This window comes from Panicum virgatum, chromosome 9K, assembly GCF_016808335.1.
Source record: "Panicum virgatum strain AP13 chromosome 9K, P.virgatum_v5, whole genome shotgun sequence".
NCBI classification, from domain to species: domain Eukaryota; kingdom Viridiplantae; phylum Streptophyta; class Magnoliopsida; order Poales; family Poaceae; genus Panicum; species Panicum virgatum.
The window spans coordinates 53,049,700-53,068,906 of NC_053144.1; the positions used below are offsets into that span (position 1 = coordinate 53,049,700).

Here is a 19,207-nt window from a genome sequence, read left to right on the forward strand (position 1 = left end):
CATGGTGAGGTGGAGAGAGAAATGGACGCACTCCGCCGATCGTGACCTCGCGAGTTGGAGGTAGGATCTAGCCAGACAGGGAGAGTACCGTGTTTCTTTATTTTCAGTATATAATCCGAGGAGCATGCTAGACAGACATCACACAGCACTAGTGTAAGAAGACTCCGTGTAGCGAGTCTTTATAACCGTGTGACCACTCTCGTGGCATAACAGAATACTATGGTACGCCACACGAATTGGAGTGACAAGTCTGTCACGTTTACTTCTCTACGGTTCAACGGAGCCGGAGAGAATCCTCCCACCTGACATTTGCATTCATCGGGCCGCACCAGCCAGGGTGATCAAAGAGTTTTACAGCGTTAATTAAAGGTCACATTGCCGAAGCAAAGATCACTACTATAGAACAGGACTTTGATTCCCACATTTGTCCCGGCCGCCGTTAGATCCGGGACCGATGGAGACTTTTGTCCCGGGTCAAACAGCTAGCCGGACACACGAAGAGTGCAAGAGTCTTTTGTCTCAATTGGAGCCGCCAACCAATTGGAGCCGCCAACCGATTGAAGCCACCAACCGTTAAACAAACAGGACCTTACATGCCTGCAGTCAGGTCCATCTCAGGCTCATTCCTTCTTGTCTGAAAACCACAAATGGTAAGGTTGAAAATTTTACACCCACAACTAAACAAGGCTCATGTTGAAAACCACAAACCAGTCATGCCAACAAACAATACTATGACGCGACAGTAGTTATTGCTGTCTCGCTATCTATAGCACGTCTTGTATTTTTCGTCAAGGTTAAGGTTATTACTGAAACAACAGATTAAAAAAGAGCAAATAATATTCACTCTGTTTGCTGCAATCAGCAATCTCTCACAGAAAATCAGCACCAGCAACCAGTCATAGCACAGCGAACAGAATAATTATGGATGGGTTGATAGAAACTGCTAGGAAAAGGAAACCAAGTGGCTGATCAAAGACTGAGTGTAGTACACGGAATTGTTAAAGCCGTCGACGTATGTTGGTTACTATTCCGCTTTTATTTTATTTTTCTATAGCTATATACTCATGATGCAGCGCCCACTCAATGGTCTCCACTCTCTAGACCGTAGCTTGCATAAATCTCACCACGATGAACCAAGAGAACCAAACAATCGAGCCGCTACTGCAACATCAGCAGCAAGAAGAAGATGGCACGACGACGACGGCCACGCAAGGCGGCGGCGGCGCGGCGGCCGGTCACCACCGCGGGAGCAAGCTCACGCTCCTCCCGCTCGTCTTCCTCATCTACTTCGAGGTCGCCGGCGGGCCGTACGGGGCCGAGCGCGCGGTCAAGGCGTCGGGCCCGCTCTTCGCGCTCCTGGGCTTCCTCGTCTTCCCCTTCGCGTGGGGCGTCCCGGAGTCGCTCGTCACCGCCGAGCTCGCCGCCGCGCTCCCGGGCAACGGCGGCTTCGTCCTGTGGGCCGACCGCGCCTTCGGCCCGCTGGCCGGCTCACTGCTCGGGACCTGGAAGTACTTCAGCTGCGTCGTCAACATCGCCGCGTACCCGGCGCTCGTCGCCGACTACCTCGGCCAGGTCGTCCCCGGCAGCAGGGCGCGCACGGGCACGGTGGTCGGCATGACGGCGCTGCTGTCCCTGGTGAACTGCGCGGGGCTCAGCATTGTCGGGTGGGGCGCCGTGGCGCTGGGGCTCGTGTCCCTGGCGCCGTTCGTGCTCATGGTGGGGTTGGCGGCGCCAATGGTGCGGCCGCGGCGGTGGACGGCGGTGCAGGTGAAGGGGAGCAAGGACTGGAGGCTCTTCCTGAACACGCTGTTCTGGAACCTCAACTACTGGGACAGCGCGAGCACGATGGCTGGGGAGGTGGAGCGGCCGGAGCGGACGTTCCCGCGGGCGCTCGCCGTGGCGGTGGTCCTGATCGCCGCCAGCTACCTGCTGCCGCTCATGGCGGCGACCGGCGCCACGGACGCGCCGCCGGAGGCCTGGGCGAACGGCTACCTGGCCGATGCTGCAGGTACGTGCGTACTTAGTATACTGCGCGGCGCGCGGCTGCGGTACGGAATAAAGCAACGAACAGATAAGGATAGCATTCACTTTGTTCGGCTGGCAACCAGCAACAGTATTTTTCTCTCACATCAAATCAACATCGGCCACCAACCACCAGCCAGCAGTGCTTTTCTCTTAAAGCAAATCAGCACCAGCAAGCCGAACAGAGTGATTATTGATTGGGCTTACCTTCAACTTCAACAGTAGTCGCCTTGTAGCGATCTTGCGAATGGGCCGGCCAAATTGTTTGATTGACACCTCTCTGCAAACAGCTCCATCAGCCAAACTAAAATAGTAAGAAAAGCTTCTTTAACACAGCACCTCGACCTGTCGACCATACAACCAGAATTAACGATGATGTAAATTTGCCCTGCTAAAGCAGAGAAGTGTAGTACCACACGAGGAAAACTGGCTGATGTCTGTGTTGTTTCAGGCATGATCGGGGGGTCATGGCTCAAGTACTGGATCGAGGCCGGCGCGGTGCTGTCGTCGATCGGCATGTTCGAGGCCCAGCTGAGCAGCGCCGCGTACCAGCTGCTGGGCATGGCGGACCTGGGCCTCCTCCCACCCGCCTTCGCCCGCCGCGCGACCAGATTCCGCACCCCGTGGGTGGCCATCGCCGCCGCCTCCGCCGTCACCCTCGGCGTCTCCTTCCTGGCGTTCGACGACGTCGTGGCCACCGCCCACTTCCTCTACGGCCTGGGCACGCTGCTCGAGTTCGCCGCCTTCCTCTGGCTCCGCGCGCGCCGGCCCGAGATCAAGCGGCCCTACCGCGTGCCGCTCCCGCTCCCCGTGCTGGTGGCCATGTGCGCCGTGCCGTCCGTGTTCCTGGTCTACGTGTGCGCGTGGCCGGGCGAAGGGTGCTCGCGCTCGCCGGCGCCCTCACGGCGCTCGGCGCCGGCTTGCACGGCGCCATGAGGCTGTCCAGGTCCAAGATGTGGCTCAGGTTCAACACCGCCGCCGAGGAAGATCACCATGGAAATCATGCTGCTGGACACAGGGTTTGAAATTTTTGAGCTGCCACGCGCAGAATAAAGCGGAAAAAAGCCAGAACATGTAAAAAATCACTGTATTAATGTGTCGTAGAAAACGAAATTACTGTGCCAATGACTCGAACATCATGACTGTCACAACTCTCATCGCATACCGACATATACACGACGCCTAAGTACACAGGTCCGGCCTGACCTGACAGTTGACACTGACATCGACACGACCACTAACACCTCAACGATGAAGAACGTATGACGCGATTAAATCCCTGCATAATCACTACCGGCGATACGACCTCTGTAGTGTCTAGAGCTAATCCAGATATATCTGCATCGATAATTCACATCGCGTCCATGGACACGAGAAGACCCGCGACGGCGACGGCGAGCAGAGCGGTCAAGCCGGCGCCGCCGGACATGGCGCCACGGCAACCGCCGTAAGGGTTGAGCGTGCCGCTCGGTCCGAACGACCCGCTGCCGTTGAAGGATCCCGGCGGGCCGAACCCCGACGGCGGGGTGCCGAAACCGCCCGCCGGGGGCTCGAAGCCGCCGCCAGCAGGTGGGGCGAAGCCGGAGGGAGGGGTCGTGCCGACCGCCGGTGGGCTGAGGTCGGACGACGGGGGGCTCGAGCCGACCGGGGGCGTGAAGCCCGCCGGAGGGGAGAGGCTGGGCGGCGGGCTCGCGCCCACCGGCGTCGGCGTGCTCGAGTTGGAGCCTCCCGCCGTGGAGCTGCAGCGCGTGCCAAGAAAACAAAGCCATGTCAGATCGTGTTCCAAGCGCACGTTGGCAGAACAGGATTGCAGAGGATCGGAGATTCAAAGAGTGCTCGGCCTCACCTTCCCGCGAAAACGCAAGATCCTGAGCCTGAAATGAACCGTCACAAGAAATCATTCATTAATCGTGCTCATGATGAACGATGCTCGATCCCTATCCGTATAAAAAAAAATTGCTCATGATGAGTTGCTAGATTACTGGGATCGTTGGTGGTGGTGGTGGCGGTGCCGTTGAACGAGCAGGTGGCGCCGGTGCTGGACATCTTCTGGTAGTAGTCGTTGTAGGCGTAGGAGGCGAGCGCCGGCAGGTTGTTCTGCTGGTAGCAGGGCCCGCCGGGCTGGATGGCGGAGCAGTCGGCGTGGCCCGGCCCGCACGCCCAGTTGAGCCCGGCCTGCAGCGCCGCCGGGTCCGCGTTCTGCAGCGCCACGCAGAACGTCCCCGTCGCCAGCGACCGCCGCGTGCCCCGTTCACCCGGCTGGCCGCCCGGGTAGCCGTAGTAGTAGTACGCCGCCGCTTCGCCGCCGGCGGCGGCACCGAGGTCCGCCGCGACCACAGGAACGGCCGGGACGCCCAGCGCGCGCATCGCGCCGTACGCGGCGTCGGCCTCGGCGTCGCTGGCCTCCGACGGGCGGGACTTGAGGAACAGCGGCGAGCCGGCGGAGCTCAGGAACCGCAGGACGTGGCCCGCGACGCCCGACCACGCCGGGGCGGCCAGCGCCTCCGCGGACACCGCGGTCGACACCTTGACCCGGCCGTCGAGCCCCGCGGCGGCGAGGGCCGAGCGGAGGTTGAGCATCGCCGGGACGAGGAAGTATGCGCTCCCGGGGGAGGTGGTCAGCACGTCGTCGCCCGCCAGGACGTGCGTGATCCTGGCTGCCGGGAGGAAGCGCGCCACGTAGGCGATGACCCAGAGGTCGGCTTCCTCCTGGAACTCGGCGATGTGCTCCAGCTGCTCGTTGGGGATGGCGAGCATGAGCTCTGCATCACTGCCGGCTAGGGATCGCAGGAGCTCGGGGTCCGCTCTGCACACGCGAGCATGCTTGGTCTGCTTAGACTGAAGGATCTTGGCGAACTCTGACGGAGAATTTTCTGAGGGGGTCATTATGCCTGTAGATTGTGAAAGAAAATGAGAAAAGTTTATAGTCAATCTGGCTTTAGTGTTGGTTCCTACATAATCATGTGGGTAAGAATTATTGTGACGAATATTTACAGTAGCAGACAATAAAGATTTGAGTGGATGCATAAAAAAAAGGGCACATGAACTTCATATAGTATGCACAATAGAGGAGAGCCGAGCAAACTATAATTTAGCCTTCAAAGTGTTCAGTATTTCTTCTTTTTTGGGGGAAAAACAGAGTTCAGTATTTCAGTTGAGAGTTTAAGAACAGATTACTGGTTGCACGTGTCAACAATGTTTAAAATACTGGCTCTGCAACTGCTAATAAGAGCAGCTATAGCTACAGCGAAGCCATTTAGCGGTTTGCAAAAATTGGAAAAAAAAATTCAGAAGCTTGGCATAACCTCTTCACTGACTCATCACCAATTCAGAAATAACATGGATCACAACATATCATCAAAGGAGTATTGTACATGACATTTACCATCATCATAGGAGTACATGATGTACATCACAACACCATTACTTAATAACAGATAACAGATCCATCAAACCATCACCACAGTTCATCACAGGAGTACAACCTACAGCCTACAGGACAGTAGGACACTAAATATTGCTGAGATATGGCTCCAGTTCGATTTGGGCCGGCCAAAGCTTTTAGCGGCAGCTAAATGAAGGCCTGTTTAGCGGCTACTATCTCCAGCTAAGAGCAGCTAAGAGACGTCTCAGAAATTGTAGCGGCAAAAGGTAAACATCTTAGCGCCGCTATAGCTGGATATCTAAAAGGAGCATTGGCATCCATCATCATTGAGTTCCAATATAACCAAACAGACTACTCGACTGTACTAGTTGGGAGTAGAGTGTGTTTCAGTATTGAGTCAGTGGAGACTGGAGAGTTTCAGAATAGGTTATAGGTGATATGTGCCAAGCAGCATCATTGTTTTTTTCTTACAAAAAAAAGAGAGTGCATCATTCAATTTCTTAAGCATGAGGAGAAAGTATGATAAACTTGGATACGGCACGTGTCGGGCACTCTATTTTTGACTCAAGATAAGGCATGAAAAAGGGTCTCTAAAAGCACAAGCACATCCTAGCCTTTGTAGTAGTAGTAGCTTATAAAAAAGGGCCCTTGTAATCCTCTACATTTGTAGCGTGCAATACATATGCCCATGCATTTTTCCTCTCTCTTTTTTTGGTGAAGTAAAGAATCTTAGCGACAGGAAAGAAAGCCCCTTTTTAGGGGACGACGAAAAGAAAAAGAAAAGCGACCAAGCGAGGAAGGAACCCGGTGCCACCAAGAATTACGAAAAAAGCCGTCAAAACCTGCACGGGATGACAGCAACACGTACCTGACGCGTCGCAGAGAAGGAAGGCGAGCAAGAAGACGCATCCCTGCCATCGTTTCTGCAGCATCCTCGGGCGACAAGGCCTACAAGTGTGGTGACTTTCTGCTAGCACGTTAGAGTAGCGCCTCCTCGTCGAACTGAAATTGTGACGATTTCAGAATTTCATGCAGAGATAATAATACTGATGCTTTAGGTTCATGTCACAATCTCCTCAGCAAATAATTCTCAGCTTGATTAGTTCAGGATGCTACAATTCATCACAGGTTTTACAGTATTCTGAACTAGCAAGGTGGCCCGCGCTAATAGCGCGGATAGCTAGTTTTTTATTTAATTCTTGAAAAATATTTACATTGATAGAAGAGATGTATTTCGTAATTTATTTACCTCTCGTTTGCTCTTGTTGAATATTATACTACTTGCAGCTTTTTATGCACATGAGTTCATATCAATCATCACTTTTTATGTTGCTTTATTCTATATTATAGTTGCATATTTTAGTACTTAAACCTGCAAAATCTAAATTTGAGGATTGAATTCAATTTTGGATCACCTTGAATACGGAGCAAATTGTACATAATTGTATTCATATAAAATTTTTTATAATTATGAAATATATTTATATGTATTTGATAGTTATGTTTGCCAACAATCTGTAACTTAGATGTTGGAGTTCGATTTGTATCTTGCAATATTTTGATTAATATTTAGCGAAAATATATCTAGTACAGTTGTTAGAGCACTTAAGTAGCATCTAGCATATCTAGACCTGACTCATCATCGGAGCGAAATAAAAATGATCATGGATTAGACAAAAAAAAGTTATGTTAAAAAATAAGTTGAGGCCTCCTGCTGTCTTTGGTAAATAAATGTTATGCAAAACTTATATATATGCGTGCTATGTTAATGCATATATGTTTTAAATTTTTTATTTAACCGAACCTATTATTATTTTTCCCACTTTGGTTACTGCACAATTTATTTGTTTTTAGCCCATATGACTGCATATATTGGTCTACTTTAGAGTTTTGTCATCTCGGTGATAGATAGTTCCATATATATCTTTGTTGTTGTTTCTGACTCTTTTCTTTATTTTTCATTTTCTCTAGCAATTTTTATTGATTTCTCTGTCTTCTATTTTGTTCCTCGGTATATTTGAAATCGATTAGTGTGTATCGCATCCGATGCATCTAATGGAGAAGTTTCCTGTTTAGTATTGTGCCTCAGGGTTTTTTTTTCTGAGCGAAGAGGAGCATCGACAACGTACATTTGTTTGAATCATTTGATTTTGTACTGTAGGCAATCAACTTTGAGATAGATTAGCAGGGCTTCAGGCCTATATCTGTGGCTAAAATAATTTCAGTTGTGGCTTCTTTGATGGAGCAGCTTTTTATGGATATAGAGCTGTTTTGAAAACCGTTCGCGCTTCTTCTATTTTTTCATGAATATATGAAAGATGTCAAATGTCCAACATGACATGGCTATAATTTAATATTTTTCTCATTCTAATGATATTATTTATAGACTAAACCAATAAATTCACTTTTGTCCTATTCTTTTGCCCTCATTTTCTCATTTTTCCTGCCTTCTTTTTCTATTCTCCTTTTTCTACTTTCCTTACCCGTTCAATCTTGGTGCTTCTTTATCTTTTTCTCTTCTCTTTCTCTATACTTCTTTAGAGATATCGATCACATTTGTGTTCCATGCCTAGTGTGTACTTATAGAAGATTAGATGGGGATAATAATGTTAATAATTATCTATGCTATTTGATTCCTCACATGACTAACTCCCTGATTTTTCCCATGCATCTATTTAGATTGAGCTAATAATAGTCACATTTATTTGTAGGTTTCGGTACTTTACCCTTTATCCCAGTGATTATTACTTGTATGGAACTATTTATATGCCCATAGAATCATAATCAAGGTTAACCTAACCGGTGGGAACCGGTCCGGTTTGACCGGTTACCGGTCAAACCGGTCCGGTCCGGTTCCGGTTCCGGCCGGTACCCAACCAGCCAAAATTCAAATTTTAAATTTAAATTCAAAAAATGAAAAATTCCCAAAAAATTCCTAAAAATACTTCAAGGTGTGATGAATCTAATGGTGTCAAATTTTCTCAAAAATTCATTCATTTAGTATAGTTTGTGGGAATTTAAAGTTAAATCAAAAAAGAAAAAGAAAAAAAATGGGCCGGCCCATGAAGGCCCACCGATCAAACCGGTCAAACCGGCCGGTAAACCGGTCAAACCGGCCGGTAAACCGGTAAAACCGGCCAGTAAACCGGTTGCACGGGAGCTTTTGAATTTCAAACCGGTCAAACCGACCGGTAAACCGGTAAAACCGGCCGGTAAACCGGTCGGAACCGGTTGCACGGGAAAATTTGAATTTATTTGAATTTGGATTTGAATTCAACCGGTTTCCACCAGTTACCGGCCTAACCGGTCCGGTAAACCGGTACCGGAGGGCGGCGGTAACCGGTTTCCGGTTGGGATTAAAAACCCTGATCATAATTCTTCGTTGACCACCATCAGATTAGTTTGTATAACTAAAGTTGTTCAAGAATATACAATATTTATGATGATAATTTTTGTTTGGAGAAAGCATTGGTTCTTTAGCGGATATTTCTCTCACATTAATTCGTCTGCGTATTCATTGGCCCACACTTACAATCATAAGGTGTTAATGGTCTTGCAATAGATTGCAATATGTGAAACTATGCGCATCATCATTATTTTTTCGTCCCTATCTTGACGTTTGGTTGCTCCAGAAGAAATGGATTGATTGAGTTCGGCAATGATTTTGAGTAGAATCCAGTGTGCTTCATGCAGCTGCATGTACTGGAGGACGTTCTTGAGACTCAAAAAGTTGTGATTCGGAATCTCGGACAAAGACTATGGTCGCGTCGTAGTGCAGGGCGTTCCAAAGATTTTTCAAAGCCATTATCTCTTTCAATAGTACCAATACAATACAACTATGGTCGTGTTGTCACGCTTATGCTACTGCCATTTTTTTGCATCTTTAAGAAAGGTTAATGCGAGACATAGATGGTAACATGAGTTTTTATGTCATGCGGACCCTGTATTTAACTTTAATTGGATACATACACTTTTTGGTAGTTTAAAATATTGCATCTCATTAAATTGGACATGGACTCTTTTGTCCAATTTAGATCGTTAGATCTTCATTAAATCGAATGGTGTAAAACCTATACACAAATACTATTTAGATCTTCGTTAATTTGGAGTATTTATTAACTTTATTTGCCATGAAACTCAAACTTGGATTTTTATTATTGCATTTGATACTATTTATTTAGCTATTTTTCTTCTTAATATGATTCATAATCACTACACACATCAACAATAATTTTTTAATTCTAGTTCTTTCATTTATCTATTTATTAATCATATTTGATGCCAATTTTTTAGACTTTTAATTTTTAATTTAGCTATTTGGCTAATAATAATTCTTTTGTCGTGTCCCAATGCTAATTTTTTTAATTTTATAATTCCGAATTTGCCTATTTAGTAATTGTATTCAACATGTACTCTTTGGTTAAGTCCTAATTTTATTATTTTTTTAATTCCAAATTAAGCTATATTTACTAATCGTATTTGGTATGTACTCTTTGTCATGTCCTTTTTTTAATTTTTTAAATTTGAAATTAGCTATTTATTAATCGTATTTGACATCTCATCGCGTTTCTTTAATCCATCATCATCACGAAATCGTCCGTACATCCATCTTCGACATCCCTTCACGTCGGGGCAGTGCCACGACACCGGGGGCACATCGCGTCGGAGGTTCCCTCTGCCAGCCTGTTGCCTGCGACCACCGTGCTGCTAGCTACCAGTAGTTGCTAGGAATTCAAGTCAACATTATCTCTTTGCAAAGTGGTATTAACAGTCCAGATTAATTCTAAATATATGTTTTTCCATCAAGCTCACGTATTACCTTGTTGTGTGCCAATGCTAATTTTTTTAATTTTATAATTCCGAATTTGCCTATTTAGTAATTGTATTCAACATGGACTCTTTGGTTAAGTCCTAATTTTCTTATTTTTTTAATTCCAAATTAAGCTATATTTACTAATCATATTTGGTATGTACTCTTTGTCATGTCTTTTTTTTTTAATTTTTTAAATTCAAAATTAGCTATTTATTAATCGTATTTGACATCTCATAGCGTTTCTTTACTCCATCATCATCACGAAATCGTCCGTACATCCATCTTCGACATCCCTTCACGTCGGGGCAGTGCCACGACACCGGGGGCACATCGTGTCGGAGGCTCCCTCTGCCAGCCTGTTGCCTGCGACCACCATGCTGCTAGCTACCAGTAGTTGCTAGGAATTCAAGTCAACATTATCTCTTTTCAAAGAGGTATTAACAGTCCAGATTAATTCTAAAACATATGTTTTTCCATCAAGCTCACGTATTACCCATGCCCCCCTCTTCTTCAATCGTACAGAACGCATAATCCGTTTGCAAAATTTTTAACAGGTACTAACAATATGACATACTAAAAAATTAGTCAACTGACAACAGTTGGACAGTCATAGAATAACGTAGGAATTTCTAGACCCTCTCGACGAACGTGGTGGCTTGTTTTAACACTCCCTTAATAATATAATAGAATTTATATTTTTAAATTTAAATTTAGCTATTCAGCTAATATTAATTTTTATCTAGTGGTAATGCTATTTTTTTTAATTTGATAATTCAGAATTTTCCTATTTAGTAATTGTATTCAACATGGACTCTTTGATTAAGCCCTAATTTCCCTATTTTTTTAATTCCGAATTAAACTATTTACTAATAGTATTCAGCATGGACTCTTTGCCATGTCTTAATTTTCCTTAATTTTTTAAATCCGAAATTAGCCATTTATTAATCGTATTTGATATGAACTCTTGAGTTAGTTTGAACCGTTAGATCTTCATAAAATCCAACGGTGCAAATTTTTCTTTTTTTTAGATTTTTTAAATCCGAAATTAGCTATTTATTAATCGTATTTGATATGAACTCTTGAGTTAGTTTGAACCGTTAGATCTTCATAAAATCCAACGGTGCAAATTCTTCTCTTTTTTAGATTAATGTGGGAATTTCTAGACCCTCTCGGCAAACGTGGTGGCTTCTTTTAACACTCCTTTAATAATATAACTAGTAAGGTGGCCCGCGCTAATAGCGCGGGTAGCTAGCTTATTTCATGATAATATTTGGCATTCTTTTAACTAAAAGTAAATATAGTTAAATAATTTTATTTTGTTTTTTCATTGTTATTATTTTGTCAAAATAGCCCAATTTATGATATCACCTTTTTATAATCTTATTTCATTGCGCAAAACATTTACATGATAAAAGGGAATATCTATGTATATACATAGTTTAGATGCATATGCCTTATTTTGATGGAGCTTCTACAAACTCTTCTCTTGGTTGATTATTCCTTATCCCATTATCCATGTACCTCAATTAGAACAAATTATGAAATTAAGAAGAAAACATTAAAAGCAGGGGTTATGTTATATTCATTCAGTCCTCCTTTGCTCGTAAGTGTCCCTTTTCTTAATATTGTATTTGATATTTTTTTGTTTCATTTTTTGTCTAAACATTTAGTTATTATGAATTAGATTTAGTCATTTGTTTACTTATTTTTCTTCCTGATACCTATGAAAATAGTCTCACAAAAAATATATATGAAAATATATTGATTTGCTTAACTTGTTTAAAAATCTCTAGGGGTTACTTTTATGTATTTGATATACAGCCTTATTTGATTACTTTTACTATTGTACAAAAATTAGGATGCTAATTTCACTTAATTCTATTGTCTTCTTGGATTCATTATGGATCTTTAATTTTAGTTGTTTCATACTTTTTTATTTTGTTTATTGTTTCTATGGCTTCACGAAAAGCATTTACTTCTAAAATTATTTTATTGACATGTGCCAATGCCTCGTGCACCCTCTGGTAGCTAGGAAGACTCTCTACCTTCCGCAAGCTCATTCACCGATTCTATTTAGCTTCTTGCATTTTCTTCACTCGTCTTTCTCTATACTGGCTCTAGAAATTAGGACACAAGGGATCTCCTTAACTCACCTCATTGCACCTTGACGATTCTACGAATACTAATTCACTTTGCACTTATATACTACGCACTTAAGGTATTCGTCATAGGTGTGTCATCCTGATCGAGATGTTTTTAGTTTACTCTTGTATCATAAAAAATTGATTTGTTATGACAGGGATCCACTAAGATCAATGATGAAGATATTTTATGATATTGACCTATTATTGTGGTAATTTATAAACCCATAGGTGCGTCTATTGAATTCATTTAACACTTAAGTATTAAGGGAGGGGGGTGTTTGGATCTCAGCTGTTATTTGGATGCCAAATAAAAGAGTTAAATATGGGCCAATTGGTAATCTAATTGCCCAGATAATGCTTAGTTGGTTGTTAGAGCCCGTGAGCCCGGATTAGAGCTAAACTCCATATTTGGATCATTAGGGCACCTAGGGATAAATTTTAGAGCCCCTATTTTAGCCAATCCACGCTAAATTATTATTTTTTCATTTCAAGGCTACACCACATGTCATGTTGTTTTTGGAATAACTTTAGGTAAACCTACTAACAACTCTATATAACATAACAAAATTGATTGTTTTCTTCACTTCTTTTTAATCTAAACTTTTGTTTATACTAATAACTCTCTAGTGTTGATGCAATTAAATCACCAAATAAATAAATAAAAATTGTAGATCTATCTTTTTTCTCATTAATTAACACGCAGATTTCTAACTCCCGGCCGACATCAAATGGATGTGGTACGTGGTGGCCTTTTTAATCTCAAGTATTATTCTTTTTGGACTACCTACTCTGGAGCCATTCTCCTTTGTAGGCGGTTAAAGAAGCGCTCTTCTCCATGTTGATGTTGATTTCTAACTCCCGATATCGAATGGATATGGTATGTGGTGGCTTTTAGATCTAAAGTATGCTTTTTGGGCCACCTGCTTTGGAGCTATTCTCCTTTGTAGGCGGTTAGAGAAGCGCTTCTCCATGTTGATGGTGCGAACAACAGCGCTGCTTAAATTTGATGTCTTAACCTGAGGTGGTTGGCGAGGTGAGAGGTGGCATGGAAACAAACATTTAAGACGCAATGATGCATGAAAGTGTGATAATATACCACACTTTTGTTTGCTTTTTGGGGAGTGATTCTTTTTTTCTCCCACCATAATTCCGAATGGACAAAAAATGCTATATTATTATTTGGTTAAATTCATCATTTGTGGTACATCTATTGTTATAGTCTGGGTGCCGATTTGATTATTTGTCCTTTTCTATCATGAAATTTTCTATTTAATTGAATCTATATCTATATATGTTATTCTACACCTTAGGGGTAACTACACGTAAAATTACTTGAAAAAGTTCAATAATAACTATTGCATACGATTACTGGCACTGTTTTACTAAGCATAATTCAGTAATACAATAGCTCAGTTTAGACAGTAATTATGGTCCTAATACCCCCTCACAATCCAACTCAACTCTTAACCCGATCCTTAAAATGTATTGGTTGAATTTTTAGATGAAAACAAGTCTAAATTACTTCCATGAATTATAGCCAAAGTCTAGATAACCCCAAACTATAACTTGATTCAATTTACCCCCTAAACTATGAAATTTAGTTCATTTTATCCTATAATATAATTTGTCCTTTTTGTTTCTCGATACACAAGTTGAAATTTAATTTCAAATTTTGTAGAGTAGTAGTGGACATCATAATGGATATTAAAAATTTTTGTTATAAAGTTTAATCTTTATTTTTCATATAGTTTTGAACTCTACTGATTAATTTATTATTAATATCCTAACTTATCAAAATAATAAAAAATTACGATGTATTTTCTAAGATATGTTATGACGTGTACTAACTCTTGTAAAATTTCAGCTTAAGATTCCACCTATGCAAAGAGAAATGAAAAAATAAATTGTATTAGAGGGTAATTTGAACCGAAATGCATAGTTTGGGGGGTAAAATGAACCAAACAATAGTTTAGGAGGTTATCCAAACTTTAGCTATAGTTCAGGGGAGCAATTTAGGCTTTTTGCTTTTTAGATCCATTACGGCCTAACACATATACCACTCTTGCATCTTGGCCTTTGTGCAAGCAAGATTCTCCCACCTTCTTTTTGTATGTTATATTTTTTTCAACTCTCTCTCTCTCTTTCTCTCTCTCCACAAAGTGTAGCTTCTAGGTCGTTGGGTCGAAGTTGAGCTATTTACTAACCACCACCGAAATCAATGTCTCACTATAGCTCGAGTCCACGTACATATATGAAATCGAGATCAATAGTGACAGTATGAACACATGAGGCTCACATTATCAGTTGAACGATTGTGTGTTGTTGTCCATATTCAGCGTTACATGCATATTGCAGGAGAGCGGATGAACATAATTGTATCAAGTTGTGTTTGCACGAAGGGTGCCGTTACTTTTTCCTTTTGTTGTTTTGTCAAAACAACTGGCGCAAAGATCAAGGCATGAAAAAAGCTCATAGGTCTCGTTGGTTTTGTTGCTACGTGGAATCTGCTAGTTGGCCATCTGTTTATTTACTTGGCTGGATTATTTTTCTTGTCCGAATCCTGTAATTTTATTTATTGACTGATTCCTGTCCAAGTATATATGCATGCGTACACTTTATAGAATATGGAACATTTTAAGCATGCGGCAGCTAAGTCAGATTCTAATGCAATACGGACTCTAGACTCAACCACGTAATAGTTTTTAATTGGATATGATGTCTACATTAATTTACATGGTTTCATCTTAATTGAATTGGTATGGACTCTTCCAATTACTTTAGACCGTCGGATCTTCATTAAATCTGACGGTTCAAATCGCGTACACTTTATAGAATATGGAACATTTTAAGCATGCGGCAGCTAAGTCAGATTCTAATGCAATACGGACTCTAGACTCAACCACGTAATAGTTTTTAATTGAATATGATGTCTACATTAATTTACATGGTTTCATCTTAATTGAATTGGTATGGACTCTTCCAATTACTTTAGACCGTCGGATCTTCATTAAATCTGACGGTTCAAATCCTTCTCTTTTTTAGATTTACGTGGGAATTTCTAGACCCTCTCGGCGAACGTGGTGACTTCTTTTAACACTCTCTTATTAATATAATAGATAGATGTCCCTCCTGGCATCTCCATCGAGTTTGGGATGTGTGGAAGCGATACAAGACCCTCGTCCTCGTGTGTGATCTGAAGGCACACGCCCCGGCCGTATAGGACATGTTTGTCTTTTCTTTACTATATCACATATCATAACATAAGAGGCTTGACAAGAAAAAAAACAATGCGGTAATTTCTGGGAGAATTCTAAGAAATTTCCGTAAAGTGGTTGTCAGCATAGTCGGGAAAACAATCGGTGCTGTTAAAGACCAGCTAGTGACACGTATACTACCAACGAAACTGGGACGTCAAGATCATAGCCAGGTTGGTCGGAGATGCTTCGAGGCAGAGGAGCAGTGGACGTAACAGGAAAAGGAGGAGGAGAAGATGATTGAGATGCGCGTCAGAGGCGAAGCCGGACTGGAACACGGTGGCCAGCCACTATAGTGTCAGCGTCTGGCCACGAACCTCCTCACCCCAAGTGTCAACAGGTTGTGGGAGCAACCAGTATGCTGACGCCGCTTGGCTGTGGCCTCCGCTTATCCAGATGGTTGGTGAACTAACGTAACACAACCTAACCTGAAGTGGCTACAGATACCAAGGGGAGAAGAGAAGGCCCGGGATGCAATTACTGATTATCTTGATCAGGGCCGAACAAAAACTTAAGCTGAGAAGTGAACTAAATAAAATGGCATGTCACCGTACTGAAAATAACAAAACAACTAGGGCATCCTACAAGAAAACAAGCTGAATTCAGTCGATCAAGTGGTCGTATCACTTTTCCTCTGTTTTGGTCATCAGTAGGGTGTCTCAAGTGTACGCTCCTGATGACTACCTACCTTGTGGTCTAGTGGGGAAAGGGAGGTGGCCGGAGGAGACGAAACCAAAGCAGAAATGATTCACATGCTGCCCACCGAGAAGGAAAAGGCAGGAACTGAAGTTGAATTAGAATCTATGCTATAGTTAGTCGGTACGACGAGAACAAAAGGCAGCACATACGAGACTCGAGCACGGTATTGGCAGACAAACGACGACCAAGTGGCAGCAGAAGCTGCAAGTGAACTCAAAACAGAGGAGGGAGATATCCTGGTTCCTGACCGGAGGTGCAAGGTGCTAACTGCAGCGGCTACCCCGGCGGGGAGAGAGTGAAATGGCCATCGACCAGGAAGGGCAGCGGCGAGATGGGGATGGGGGCCATGGCGTAGAAGAAGCAGTATGGGCCGGGGGGCGAATTGCATGGACAGAGCAGCCGTCACCAGCCATCGAGCTGCTCGCACAGGCGAATCGATCCGCCGTGTGGCGGCGTTTGCAAAACTTTACTTAATGCAAGCTAGTTCAGGGAGGACTCTCCCACACTCAAAAAAAAATTGCAGACAGGAAAGAGAAGCCTGCTAAGAGATGAGGCGATGAGGAAGGAAAACGAACCCGGAGAGGTGGCCGGTCGAGCGCACCTCGATCGAAGTTGAACGACGCGAAGGTGCTCGACGGCCTCCGATCCGATGGAGCTCTGATGATCTCCTTTGCGTCTCCCTGACGAAACGAAAACGAGGCTCCCGTCCCGACTCGATCGGAATGCGTGGCCCCTGACGATCTTCACTTCTATCACCCTGTGTTTGTTGGCCCCGACGCGAGCGAGCGGGGCGGCCAGGCCCCAGCACCAGCAGAGGAGGCCGTGCGCGCGTGTCTAGGGGGCGGAGCGGAGGGGAAGGTCAGAGGCGTAACCAAGCTGGCTGGCTGGACAGCCGGCTTTATACGCACACCGCAAGCGCGCACGAGCAGGGGGGGCGCGCGATTAGGACGGTAGATGACGTGCGCTAAGCGACGCCGCAGCGCCGAGCGACACGGCAGTTTAAGATTAGCGGCTGCGACGCACGCGTTGCGCCGTGCTCTGCGTACACACGGCCGAAGGGTGGCGGTTAGGAGAGCGAGCGAGAGAAACGAATCGGGGCTTTGCTTTCTCTCCTGGCGATGTGTCCCGCCTGCGGTGCCAGGTGTGTGTAGCGACCAGAGCAGCGACGACGGCCGCGACACGGCGGCGGGCGGATGAATTGCGACACGAGATTTGGCATCAGCTGCCGCCACCCGGGAATGACGGAGTGCCAACGAAAGCTTCGGTCGTGGTCTCGAGGCACGAATTAGGCAACATAGTTGCAGTTGGTGCAACTCCGAGCTGAAAGTACACCGGCAGGGAATGAGAAAGAAGCGCTCCCATCATCCCCATGCGGTCAAACCAAGAACAGCCCGCCGGCCGGCTGGCCGGCCACCGCACCGGCCGTTCCAACCGAGCTGGTCACCCGATCCATCCGCGCATGGCATCAGCCCCATTCTTCCTACCAAACGTGATCCGGCTCCGCATCGGCCCATCTCCCTTTCCATGCTTCTTTACTTCTTTCCCGCTCGACCGGCCTCATCAGTAGTTATCGCCCTCCCGCTCTGCTTTTATTTTGTGCTCCGATAGATCCAAATTAAAGCACAACCATGGCCAAGGCCAATCCGGGCTCGCTCTTCTCGCAATCAGCTGACGCGGCGACGCTAACAGCGGATGCTAATCCCACCGCGCGCTAGCTTTTGTGCTCGCAAGTGCGTTGCTTTCCGCGCGCTAACATCTGCAGCCTAGTTGCGCGAGAAACAGTGCGACTTTTTCCTATCTGCCTTGGGGACAGATAAGCCTCAAGCCCTCAACCTCAAGTTTGGCGACGGGGGTCCTGGCGTCCTGCCTTTGGATTGCTGACGGGAGTCTCACATGCCCAGATACACTCAATCTGTCGGCCGTTAGTAATGATCTCCCACCTTTTCTTCATTACCATAACTATATGAGGGTAGGGAGTAGAGGAACTGTTGGAAGTCACCGGCTAATTGCAAAGCATCCACCAGCGAAGAGCTGGAGGGGCAGCAAAGCATCCGCCAACTCACGATCGATGCAGCTCGGACGATGCATATGAGACTAAGCGAAGGCATGCGCAGAAGCATAAACTCTCGAAGGAGAGCAGATAGCCACCACCGGCATTAGTTTTCAAGACAGACATCTCAAAGGAGGGAGCGATCTCTATCTATATTATCGTGGTGTGCAAACCCACAGCCGGGTGGCGTAGTGCACCCGTCTAAACCCAGAGGGTGAGTAATCGGGGGTTAGCTAGGATTAGCCCAATCTCGGTGCAAGAACACGATGAACACAGCAGGTTTAGAGTGGTTCGGGCCGCCGGAGCGTAATACCCTACGTCCACTGTGTGTTGTATTGCTTGTGCTCTCAAGAGGTTGAGAACGGGATTGTTCGGAGTGAATCCGAGCTTGTGTTGTGTCTGGCTTCCCTTGGCCCTCGAGAGTCCTTAGGAGTCTTTTTTTTTCGAGTGTGCAGCGAGTGCCTCCCTTTTATATCTCAAGGGAGGCACGTACATGGCTGTTGAGTCCCCGACAGGTAGGCCCAACGATGTAGTATAAAATAACATATTGTACAGATATTATGGCGTTGCAGGCGACGGAGATCTCATTCCTGGATTTCCTTGCTCTGCCCGGCGCTTCGGGGTAAGTGTTCTTCCGTTCACTCCCCTTATTCCCGGTGCTTCGCTTTTTGCTGAAGGGCTTCTTCTCTTCGTTTGACAGGGCCTCTCGCCCAGGCAGCTCTTCCGCCGTCGCTGGCTCGTCAGCGGGGGTCCAGGCGACCGGCGCCTCGGCGGCAACGGCAGAAGCGACGACGGATGTGGGGAGCTCGGGGGTTAGAAAGCGAAAAGCGAAAAACTCGA

The 19,207-nt window shown here is 45.2% G+C and overlaps 1 protein-coding gene and 1 pseudogene across 2 annotated transcripts; one reads left to right on the top strand and one right to left on the bottom strand.

Annotated features, from left to right (window-relative positions):
* The first annotated feature begins 1,049 nt into the window (after positions 1-1,049).
* On the top strand, positions 1,050-3,158 carry LOC120652226 (annotated as a pseudogene).
* Positions 3,096-17,194, bottom strand: LOC120652227 (glucan endo-1,3-beta-glucosidase 1-like). Of its 2 annotated transcripts, none has more exons than XM_039929991.1 (5): positions 16,919-17,194; positions 6,276-6,409; positions 4,005-4,913; positions 3,869-3,896; positions 3,096-3,761 (listed from the first exon to the last, which is right to left on the bottom strand). In XM_039929991.1, exons 2-5 carry the CDS (start codon positions 6,337-6,339, stop codon positions 3,374-3,376), a joined length of 1,389 nt encoding a protein of 462 aa, XP_039785925.1. In that variant the 5' UTR covers positions 6,340-6,409; positions 16,919-17,194; the 3' UTR covers positions 3,096-3,373. The 2 variants fall into 2 exon arrangements, with proteins under 2 accessions (XP_039785925.1, XP_039785924.1); XM_039929990.1 differs by having other exon boundaries at positions 16,893-17,194.
* Positions 17,195-19,207: the final 2,013 nt, after the last annotated feature.